The sequence below is a fragment of the Anabas testudineus genome, chromosome 3, assembly GCF_900324465.2.
Source record: "Anabas testudineus chromosome 3, fAnaTes1.2, whole genome shotgun sequence".
In the NCBI taxonomy this organism is placed as follows: domain Eukaryota; kingdom Metazoa; phylum Chordata; class Actinopteri; order Anabantiformes; family Anabantidae; genus Anabas; species Anabas testudineus.
This window is the reverse complement of record NC_046612.1, coordinates 16913280-16925457: the sequence shown is the minus strand read 5'-3', so window position 1 is coordinate 16925457 and position 12178 is coordinate 16913280. Positions and strand designations below refer to the sequence as shown.

The window sequence follows — 12178 nt, the reverse complement described above, 5'->3', positions numbered from 1 at the left end:
GGAGTGTGTTCAAGAAGTTGAACAGTAAACATGAAGAGGACTAAAAAGAAGCAAATTCAATACTCAATTTAAGTTGGATAAAGAACTATGCCCCTAATTTTCTCATTTACAGGCTCCAGTACCATGAAAAATGTTCTGGTTTGTTAGTTGTTACAAAACCCAAGTTGTAATAAAGCACAAGACAGAAGAGAATATTCAAGACAATAATCCTGTGGCAGTTGTGTAGTTTGTCTGCCAGATCATTCATCCAAAATGATTCAGTCTAGACAGCACAACATTATTGTAATTCTTGTAGACTCAAAACCAATATTTATGCTATATTTTGCATTGTTTATCAAATGATATGTTTTTTCATTTAACAGACGTTCAACTGTAATACAGTTTGTCTGTCTGAGCTGGAGTTTACATCTGATTTCTGCCTGAAGATAACAGACACTACAAACTGCACAGTAAGTAACACACTCACACACACACACACACACACACACACACACACACACACACACACACACTCACTTGTATACAGGGTAATCAACTACACATTAGCTTTGCAAAAGCTAGTAGAGTTTGTGAAGTTAATAAGTTTGAGTTTTAGCTTTATTTCAAATATTTTGTCTGATGCAGTGTCTCAGTGATAATCAAGTACTAGTGTTAATTTTGTGAATGAGAAATACTTGATAAACAAGATTTCTAGGATAGACATTTGCATTTGTTGCACAAAATATTTTTTGTCTTTTCATGGTAAGTTTGGTTTATTTCTAGCTGTAGTATTAAATGTCAAGTTCTGCAAACAAAAGTTTGTCCGTCCACTTTTAGGACCTGTCATTTATCAGAGAAATTGTGTGAAAAGGAACAAGGCAGTACAAATGACAGGGACATCAGTCAGTTCATGTGAATTGATGGATTATATTTGAGGAGATCTATGAGTTGGATAGTTAATGAAGAATCAAGTCAAACCAAACCAAACCAGAGTGGGTAATGTGGCTTTGAAAATGTCATACAACATAGTGGATGTTCACAGCCTGCTTTCCCTGTCATTCTGTCAGTCACTGAAACACACTCACTTACGCTGGAGCCTTAAATAGTTGGATGTGTTAAAACAGATGTTAACTTGAGACATATGTATTCAAGGTCAGAAGATGAATGTAAGACAAAAGTTCAGAATTAGATTTTGATGGTATTTAATAATTAAAAATTATAATCATAATACTCTTACTTTACATCTAAATACATTAAACAATACAGATGATACTACCTTAATCTTGGTTGTGTGTATGTGGAATAGCATGACGTGACCACCATATTTATAGTGCTTAGTGGTGCTAATTGAAATTGTTTCAAAAACCACTTTTTGTGCATTTTGATTTGAGAAATGTATAAAATTTTAGCCAGCCAAATGACTAAACCTCAAAGTTGTGTGTAAGGCACCATTGACCAAAGACTACAAAACAAAATTGAAGTGTGTGACCTCACTGAGGGTCAGCTGGCACCAAAGCATGGAGAATGTTTTATGAGTCTATTTTGGTGATGTGCTCCCCATGCCGAACCCTTCACCCCCACCCTTTAACTTACTCCAGTCTAAGCCACATTTCTCTAGACCAGGTTGTGTAGGTTGTTACAACAACAACCTAGAATTTACGAAACAGCCTCAAGTCTGCAGGCAAACTCTCCTCTGTGAGAGGGAATCTGTAGAAAAACAAAAAGTCCATTGTGGTGTTGGGGCAGCTCTCTGTTGTGCTGCGGTGTTACCACACTGTCTTGTGTATTGGTTTAATGGATAATCAATAGGTGGTTATTATCTGGCCTGTGCTCCCTGGGTAAGGCCAGTAGATTTAATGGGATTTGTAAACATCCTCTCATTTTTCCTGTCTTCTTTGCTCTGTAATTGAAAACATCCAATTTTTATTTCCAGAATGTAAGCCCAGTCATGTTAGCGGTTTGTGGCAGCAAAACAGATGATAGGATCATGTGGTACAGAAGTGTAATTTTTCAGTTTCTTTTTTCAAGGATTTTAGGTGCACGACTGCTTTTTCCTACTTCCCTTCAGCTATTTCAAGTTTCTGATCTTCACTTGGACTACTAATATGTAGACATGTATGTATTTGTATTTATCTCTGTAGCTAGAATATAGGATTGCTGATTAAGTCATACTCTCATGGCCATTTGATTCAATTGGATAAAATTTTGTAATGCATTTATGCTGTGTATAGAATATATCACTTGTACACATTGTATATAGTCGCTTCCAGCATCCACCCTTGTCCCACGATTTACAGATGGATTATTGACCTGCAGAAGGAGGGCGATGTTGCCATAAAGATACTGATCTGTAGTCAGAATTGGCTGCAGCTTCTCTGTTGTAGTTAAGGTTAGGATCTCTGAAGGGTAAACTGTTCCTGGACCAGTGCTCAGGGATTGGTGAGAGAGAGCTGCTGCGCCTCCTGTCTTGTGATGGAGCGCCCGCTTTTGTTCTCTTGTCGACAGTCCATTCATCAGCACAGCCTGCCTAACCTTGCATTAAATGAACAGCACAACCCTGCGTCTGCACCGTTCATGCACAAAACAAATCCTCTCGCTCTTGCTTATTTTAATCCCTCCTCTCCTTGACTCTCTTTTACATGTCACGTTCTCTGTGCCTTGTGTATACATCCTGTCTGCCTTTTCAAACAATTAACCATACTACCACATTGAATTTAATTGAAACTTGGATCAGAAATCATCTCAGGACATCTATATCCTTGTCTTCTTTACTTAATGTAGCTGTGCTGTAGCTCAAGTAGCAATAATGCCTCATCTCCATCTAAAGACTAAAAATGACATGCTGATGGAATAGAAGGAGAGAAGAAGTTTCTGCGTGTGATTAATGTGAATCCCGCTGTCTCACTACTGGTCATGTAGCTACTGTAGCGCTAAAAAGAAAAATGCCCCTGCAATTCATCTTTTACCTGCTTGCCATCAAATTTAAATTGCACTGAGGGGAAAATGGCCTTCTCGACTGACATCGCAAGCACTCGTCAACTACAAGGACGCTTCATCACATTAAGAACAGGAAAATTAATGGAAAAAATACACTATTTAACTCTCAACTGTCTAACAGTACTTAGTCAGCATTCATAGCTAGGGTGTTAACTATCACCAGATGTCCAACATATTAGTTTATGTCAACTTCTAAAAGTTACGCAGGGACGCTTTGACAAAATAACACAGAAAGTTGAATCTTGTTCTAACTAAGTGCAAATCAACATCACATTGGGGCACCATATGGCCAAACATGTACATACAAGTGTGCATTGCTGGCTGATGAATTTATAAAATGATGACAATATTCTTGCTTTTTACCTCAGCTTTTTTTGTTACAATCCTGCCTGTGATTTCATTTGGTATTGTGTCACATGAAACACCACCCCACTAGTGCAGACCAGTATTTTTTCCACACAGGGCATATGACTGTCTGAATGCAGTTTCCAACAGATTCCAAACTTTTACCAAATTACAGAAGGGTAATGTTGAGTATGGGATTGCTGGTAATAAGCACGTTGGCTCTAGGATGCTGGATGGTTTCCTGCTTTCCAAACGTGCCAGCAGTCTCACACAATTAAATTCTGATACTGTCGTTGTGTATTTGAAGAGACAGGTCAGAGCCATAATTTGTTCAGGTGACTAGTTTCCAGCAGTTTCCAAAGCTTAGCAGGCCACAGAACACCGTAAGAAATAATATATTTACAGCTACACTACACATAAGCACCACTGACAGTAGGAATTAAAAACAATATAAACATATATTAGTCACTCTAAACAAACTTGTCAGTCTCCCAGCTTCAACCTAACTGTGTTCTGTTGTATTCCTTTTCTTTTACACAATGAGATCACTCAAACAAAGCTCAGTGACGCAACTAGCCACAGTTAATTCACAACTTCATCCACTTGTTACAGTACAGTTGCTTGAGAAGCATCATGAATGAGTAACATTGATGGGAGGTGCTCTGTAGCAGAGGCTGATTCGCGCTCCACCTCACTGGAGTGGTAGCAGTTGGTTAGAGAGGTTGGGAGGCGAGATGAAGGAGGTGGAGGGGAATTCACACCAACCCTCCCGTGAGGTGGTCGTGCTTGAAGCCTCCACGCCTGGATAAACCCCATCAAAAGCACATTAGCCCCCTCTTCTCCCACCCCTCCCTACCTCCCCCTTGAGCGCTTCTCCTATTCCCTTCCCTTTACCTCCCCCTCCCTATGTCCCCACACTGTCATATAATAGTATCTGGCCGGGCCACGCGGCTCGCTGACACACAGCCGGGCGAAAGGGGAGCAATGATGAATTGCTCCCTGTTGGTGTTATCCATGATGATAATTATTAATTTTCCCAACACTCTTTCCAGAGAATGGGGGCCGGAGAGCTGCAGTGTTGCAAAGCCTCCTCTATAGGCCGTCAAGAAGCCCACTATCATCACTTATCACAGACAGAGCTGGGGCCCAAGGCTACACATTGATGAAAATGAAAAGCACTCATTCTGATTTGTCCTGTTTTTTTTTGTGTGTGTATGTGTGTCTATCTCTATGCTTTACATTTGCCTTCTTTTTTCTATCCCTTCTCTTTTTGTCTGTTATGTTTAAGCACCCTCCTTTATCATGTACTGGCTTCACAGAGACCTTTATCTGACATGGACTACAAAAATTCTCAGGTCCTGCACCACAGCAGGGGTTATTAAAATAAAAGGTTAATAGAATGGAAGCTTTTGAACATAGGTCTTTAAAGTGTCCATATTATTTTCTTTTGGAGCTTAAAAAACAAAATATTTTAAAACGTTTTAGACATTGTCTCTAGTACATCCTGACTGTCCCACTGTGTAATTGCCACATTAGTCATGTAGCATTAATAATCTGGCTCCATTCAACAAGCTAACCAAACAAAGAAGACAAAACATTTATAGCTTTAAACTTTGAATGAGACCCAGGTTTGAGTCACAGACAGCCAGAATCAGTCCATCTTTGAGCTTCAGTCTTGAAGTGAATGAACATGTACTGCCTTACCCTAACCCTAACCATCACAACTAACTGCCTCACCCTCACCTTTACCCCAACCAAAACCTAATTGTAACCCTAAAACCTAAATTTTAACACTGTTCTCATTGTGAGGACCGGCTAAAATGTCCTCAGTCCAATGGTTAAAAATTCATGCAATTCTTCACAATTATAGCCATACAAACACACACACACATTGCTTTGGTCGCTTGTGTGAGGACTGCCCCAGCAAAAACAAATAAATCCACAGTTTGTTCAGATCCTGAGAGAGTGGAAGAAGAAGAGGAGAGTGCTGTGTTTATCCATATATCCAAGTGAGCACTGTCCATGCTTTGCGCTCTGCTTCTTGCATAGTGAGTCTGCTATAGCCAGAAAAAAACAATGTCTGACTGGGAGTTTTTGGTCAAGGTTGTTGTGGGCGGTGTTTGGACAGAGCCTGAGCAGGGATTAGGTCCCTGAGACATGACAATACTCTTTTTGTGTCTTTTTGGGCACAAACATTGAATTCCTCATTCAAGGACTTGTTTCTACAAAATCACAAAATGTATAAAAAAAAAAGGTACAGGTAAAAGTACACAATTTTTAATGTAGGGTTTCTGGCAGGATGATTCACGTTCAGTTCCTTTTTATGCATTCACACTAACCTTATTCCTGCAAACTGTGAAGCTATTTTGTTTTTATACACTGTATTACCACAGTTTGTGTTTATCACATACACTGCCCTAAAAGTTTTCCACTGTATAACTATGGAGAAGTAGCATTGAATAAATGTTTTGTTTGTACATCAGAATTTGACTCGTTTCCAGTCAGAAAACAATGGAAACTGCTTTATGCATTTGTATAGTAATTATTTACTATAATTCTTTGCTGCAGCCTAACCTTTTATCATTCAAAGGCTGCAACAAAATATAGTTGTGTATACTTTTTATCAGTGGGTTTTATTTTTACAAAATGTAGATGGCTTTAGATGAACCACAACAGGAACTCGTTTTGCTTTGTAGTAACAGTTTTCTTGTTTAAATCTTACTGTATCGTTTTATTAGGTGTCATAAAAGCAATCATTAGGTCCTCTCCAAGGGCTGCAAAAAGTTAAATGAACTCTGTTCCCCCAACTTAGTAGAAAGTAATAAAAAGCCTGTAATGTGATAGTCTCGGTACAATCCATAACAGTTGTGGGTCATCAAGGGCTTTGTTGCTAATTTTACCGCTTTCACGTCTTTTGTGTTTTGTGTATGAGGTTATGTTCTCCTTTTTTTTTTTTTTCTTATTGAAATTGTGATTTTAATGGGATGGCGAGGCGCAGAGCTTTTTTTCCTGGCTTCATAATGGTAAGCTTCACTCTGTGGCCCAAATTCTAATAGCCCATCTTGCTGTAAAAGTTGCACAATGCAGAAGTGACAATCAATCACGCTTACAAGGCGTCATCAGCGAGGCGCAGCGAGGATGATCTCTGCTTCTCCGGCTAAGAGAGGTGAATCCGCTCTGCCTGACGAGTAATTATGGCTAATTTCCTAATTACCTCCGCACCGAGCGTCTCTTTAGCATTCATTAAATGCCATAATTGCATTGGGTTGACATGCTCTTTTATCCACTTTGGGTTATTTTCTGGAGGTTTAGCTGTGAGTTAGCGATGCTGCCCCGTCTGTCTGACTCAATAAATGTTGATTGAAGCTTTTGTGTGGGGAGTGTGTTGAACGTAACGTCTGACAGCATCATGATTATTAACTCTGCATATGTGTCATAGCCACTTTTACTATTGAATTAAACACAATTTAGGAGGCTTCCAGCAGTGAACAGATGACACTGTATTTGTTTTATTGAGTGATACAAAGATACATTACTGCTCCTGGCCCTCTTCTAGCCCTTCTATCTTCTAAGCTTTCTTTCTGGCTTCCACCTCTCTCTGTCCTCTCTGTTCTCTCTCTTTCTCTCTCTTGCATTGATTTGGCTTCTTTGTCTCAGAGACCTGGCCTCCAAGTTGTCAGCTGTGTCAGGATTAAAAGCTATTAGTTCTGCATCATTGCCACTACAAGTGCGCTCCTGAGATTGATGGAGTGCCTCTCTTCCTCTAGCGGGGGAAGAAATGGGAGGAAAACAAGCCTGGGGGGTGGTTTTTACCTCACATATCTGCCAAGGGTCACCTAAAGGCACTCTGACCATGGATGATCCCTCAGTTTGTTTTAGATGGGTGAATAGGTTTTCACTCAGATGTGTTTATAGCTCTGCCTTACCAGCAGACACCCAATTTTAAATAATTCAGCTCTCTGACTCTCTCTCCATGCAGGTTTTTAGTGATTTGATCTGGTTACTCAGTCAAATGTAGTCTGTAATTTCTTGTCACATCTGAGACCCAAAAAATCTTAATGGAGTTTCAGATTTGCACAAACAAATTACAAACATAAGAAACAGATTCCATGAGAGTACGCATTTGTCATTTGTTTGTTTGTTTGTTTGTTTGCTTTCCCTTTCTGAGTATATTTATCCACATTAGTGGTTATTTTCCTTAAGTGATTTCTCCTTTCTGCTATGTGTTTTCACTTTGCAGCAGCACTCTCACCAAAATAGCCACCTTTGCTAATTTAACAAACGCAGCTTGATTTATTTTATTGTCAGCGAAATAGCCTCCCTGTTGTTGGCGGCTGCCTCATAATTTATTTCTTTTGTCCAGTGACAAGTCCCTCAGATGAAGTGGGAGGGAGCACATCGGACGTGTTGTTGATTCAGCCTAAATGAAAAACCAAGTTAGTTTTTTTGAGGGAAAGTCATAATAATACCCACAGTGTCTGTAATAGGGGGACCAACAGAGTCCTCCACACCACAAATACACGTACAACCAGTGATTTGGTATGACATAACAAATAGGAATGTGGATTCTTATGCCTTCTTCATAGGTAATACCTTGAAAAGTAAAGGCCAGAGAATAACTGTAAATTGTTTTGCATTTCCTGCTTTATTCCATAACACACTAGCTCATCTAACCTATTTTACTCATTAAAACCCTGTGATTTCTCTCTTATAGCTATGCATGTCAGAATTGCAGTGTAGTCAAACAAATCCAGCGGTTTATTGTACTGTCACATTCTAACATGCCCCTCATATTTCATTGCAGGCAATTGTTGGCTACTTTGACATTTTCTTTGACAAAGGCTGCAGCAACAAGGTAAGCAGCAGTGGCAACAGCCAAGCTATTTAACGGAAACTCAATTATGTTCACGCTTTAGCGTGTTCCTCCTCCCTAAGGTGTTCACTGGCAATCGACGAACGTCCTAGCCGACTGCTGATATAAGCACTTACCCAGCAGAGTCGGCCAGTTGGAACAGCTGATGCCAAGTTCTATGAGCAACACAGACATGCTTTTTGATTTCACTTTCTATTGTACATGAGACCCAAACAGCATGCTATGGATGGCCCAGTAAAAAAAACTAACCTGGGAAATACAGCTGGAACAGTGTAACATGCGATTATCTGTTTGCTTCATCAATACAGCATCATTTGAATATGTAATATCAACTAGGTGGATTAACGGATAGCAAACCATGAAATCTAACACAGTTTCTTAGCTTTTGTGCTTTTTGCTGATTAATTGTAATTTAAACAAGACTTCTTAAAGACCTCAATTAAGTTTTATTTGTTTATATTTTAAAAATGTGATGCTTATGATGCTGAAGACCTAATGTAAGGGTCATTACTTTCAGCACTGGTTGATAATGTTTTTTTCCTATTTTTTTCTTTTTCATTTATTATTGCACCAGGTGATGTTTTCCACTGGTCCTCAGGTCACAAAGACACACTGGAAACAAACTGTTTTCCTACTGGAGAGGCCTATTTATGTCAAAGCAGGTCAGTAAGCACCCAGATTCACACATTGCTCCAAGCTATGACAATTGCTGGCTACTGTAGATTTACTAAATTCATTTGCACCTAAGATCAACTCTCCCCAATTCAAAAGAATTTAGCTGTTTAATCAAGTAGAGTTTTGTATTTCATTTAGCTTTGTGCCATATGTGTTTACCTTTTCTTATGATTTTATTTTTCTCTTGGGGATGCCGGTGCTGCATCATAGCGAGGTGTGGCAGGTAATCTGTCTGTGGTGGAGATGTAGTCAGGCTGGTTGACACTCGTTATCTGTCACCCACAGAGACAGTGAGGGATCAAAACAAATCACATTCAGGCTTCAGAGACAGCATGTAAAACTTCATCTGATAGCTGGTCATAGGCCTCTGAATAATGACACATTACAAGTGGAATGCTTTGTCACTGACCAGTGAAATATTTATTGAATAACTGTATCAGCAGATTAGATTTTTTGATAACTGGTGCAGGTAGCTGTATATTATGCATTTCTTGGCTTGATATTACATATATACCCTTGTGAAGCTGGATGCTTCTGCTTGAGTTTTTCATACTGTCTGATAATAAAACACAGAGGTTTCAGTTCTGCAAATACTCTTTGCTTTGGAGACTTTTACCTTAATGTTATACACTGTGACGTCAGACTGTATGAAGTCCATAACTTGTCATCCGTTTGAGGTTTCTACACATAGACTTTCCCTACCACTCTCAGATTAGCTGCCACAGCTAACCTGAGAGGGTTTCTGCCTCTGCACCCCAGCACTAGCATTAACCACTCTGGTGAAAGATCTTGTATATCCTGTTTGCACATGCGCAGGATATACATGTAGATGGTGTGGTAGATTATATGGTGTTTTTTCTGTTTTAAAGGAGAAAAAAGCTCTGTTCATGCTCTCATGAAATGGACACACATTGGAGTGCACTGGCAGCCAAATGTTTCATGCACATGACATGAAACTGCAACATCTCTGGTTCGAGTCTGGCTGGGGTATTTTGCTGCATGTCTCTCCCTTTCTCTCTCCCCATGTTTCCTGACTGCCTCTCTTCTGTAGAAGTAGTAAATAAAAGCTAAAAATGCCAAAAGATAATCTTTAAGAAATGCACAAATATTGTCTATTTGGAGTTTAGAGCAAGTGTAAAATTTAAAAAACCCTGTAATGTGGAGAAAGTCTGGTTTACAGTGGCAGATGGTATCATAACCATACAAATTGGCATTACAGTTCTGTCTGTCTAATGTTAGCAAACTATACCGAGTCCTCTTACACTACATTTCAGCATTTACAGTTTCCTTACTGCTGATCGAAAGTTACATATTATGGCTTTAAAAACAAAATTCACATCAGCATCTTATCCTGAGAAGGACCTGAGCCTGAGTATTCAGATTTGTAAAGGTTAAAGCTTTCATTTGTGAAATACAAGAATTTTTTTTTATGTTGTATTATCATAATGGGAATCACAGATGTGTCTGCTGATGTGGGAATTGATGAGCCTTGCTACTGGCCATCCACTTACTGACCAGATATCACATAGAATCTACCATAATAAATAATCTACAGAGGAATGGAAGCATTTTACGTCTGGTGGCTTTTAGCGTTGCCAGTACGATAAAAACGTCAAAACCTCTGACTCTGCTCAAACACTATCGCAGCCTTTATGCTCTGCTGGGTCAGATAAACAAAGCTGAATCAGAGCTGAGGATGACAGTATGCTAACACCATGCAGAAGTGGCAAACTCGCACTGCAACAAAGAGAGATCGCATTTGATGATCTGATACAGAATGCTGGCACCTGCCCTTCCCTTTTTTTTTACTATGCTTACACCTGTGTGTGTATGTGTCTGAGTGTTTATTCTCCACGATTCATGCATATTTAGACAACTGACCAATGAACAATGCAAACAAATGACAAAGATAATAATGGTATTGTAACCAATATGCACTCAATGTACATACATACATACATTCTACAGTATTACCTAACAACCACTAGGCTGAAATTCCCAATTGGCTAATGTACAGTATCTGCTGGATATCTTTTTGTTTGTTGTAAATATTCTTGGTCTCCACTGGATGAATCATCCTGTTTAGATGATGCCACTGAACTTTACTCTAATGCCAACATCAGACCACAACTTCCATTTTAACATGAGTATTAAAACCTAATGTTCAGATTGCCATTAAAGTTACTGAGCATATTTATGCTGTCATGAAGATGAACCTGGTCCTTACTTATTACCGCCAACATTAGGCATGCTGGTCACTCTTCCTTAAAAGTTGACCGCAGTCTCACAAGGTCAAACCTAGTAACATTTATGTGTAACTTAACTTAACTTAAAGACAGCTTAAATCTGACAGACATGCCAACACAAGCTTACAACAAACTGACTATAGGACATGTAGTGGTCCTACTAAAAACAATTTAGGAAGTGACACTTAAAGGATGTAACCTAATCCTTGACATTATTGAGAGGCTCAGCTCACTAAAAAAATGATTGCTTAGGAAATTATTTCTGCTGTGTCGTAATTAGACATTTTAACCACATGCATTATATGCGCAAAAAGGAACATTAACTTAATACTGACCTGTATCTGAATGACAGAAAGCCATCGCTTTAACAGATGGAGGAAGCCAGAATGTAAACATAGCACCAAAGTGCAATTTTTGGGGTTTTTATCCTTTGAGTCATTGGAACAGTGCGCCTGAAGAATTTAAAGGATTAATACCTTTTCTACTTTGGTCAGGTTTTTTTTTTGTTACGTTTACATTTTTTCTTTCTTAACAGCTTGTCAAGTGTCTCCTGAGCACTTTGAATTGCATTTGATAATTGACCCTGTCCGTGTTTACGGTGTGAACCAAGCAGTATGAGCAGAAAAGGTTTAAAGAAGGAAGAAAATGAAGGTAGGAATGAGGGAGTGAGCAGCGAGTTATTGATGTGCTCACTCTACCCTGGCATTCTGATGGTCCCCAGCCTCCTCCAGGGGCCGTAAACCAGAAATGGAGTTTTTAACAGCATTCTCGGGCTGCCTGCTATGCTCTTATAGAGTGCTTTACAACACACTCACACTCAGATTCACAAGACTTCTTGCATACGTGTACACTGAACTCCTTCTGGCTATAGCAGAACACTTCCTAAAGTCACCTTGAAGATGACTAAACTCTCCTTACGCACACACATAGCGGCCTCTCCTTCTGGGTGCTGACTGAGAAGCACCTTCAGCTCATGTTGGCTGTAGTGAGGGCTGGGCAGAAACATCCAGTGGTTTGTTTTAATACTGACTCTGTCTGCAGTGATTTATTGTGACAGAGACCA

The 12178-nt window shown here is 39.4% G+C and overlaps 1 protein-coding gene across 2 annotated transcripts in view; it reads left to right on the top strand.

Annotated features, from left to right (window-relative positions):
- prmt3 (protein arginine methyltransferase 3) overlaps positions 1 to 12178 on the top strand; it is a 46950-nt gene that overhangs the window by 30770 nt on the left and 4002 nt on the right. For both annotated transcript variants that reach the window (XM_026378885.1, XM_026378884.1), the window contains exons 13-15: positions 363 to 449; positions 8126 to 8176; positions 8769 to 8856. In XM_026378885.1, the coding sequence (XP_026234670.1) occupies positions 363 to 449; positions 8126 to 8176; positions 8769 to 8856 (226 nt within the window). The remainder of the gene's footprint in view (positions 1 to 362; positions 450 to 8125; positions 8177 to 8768; positions 8857 to 12178) is intronic.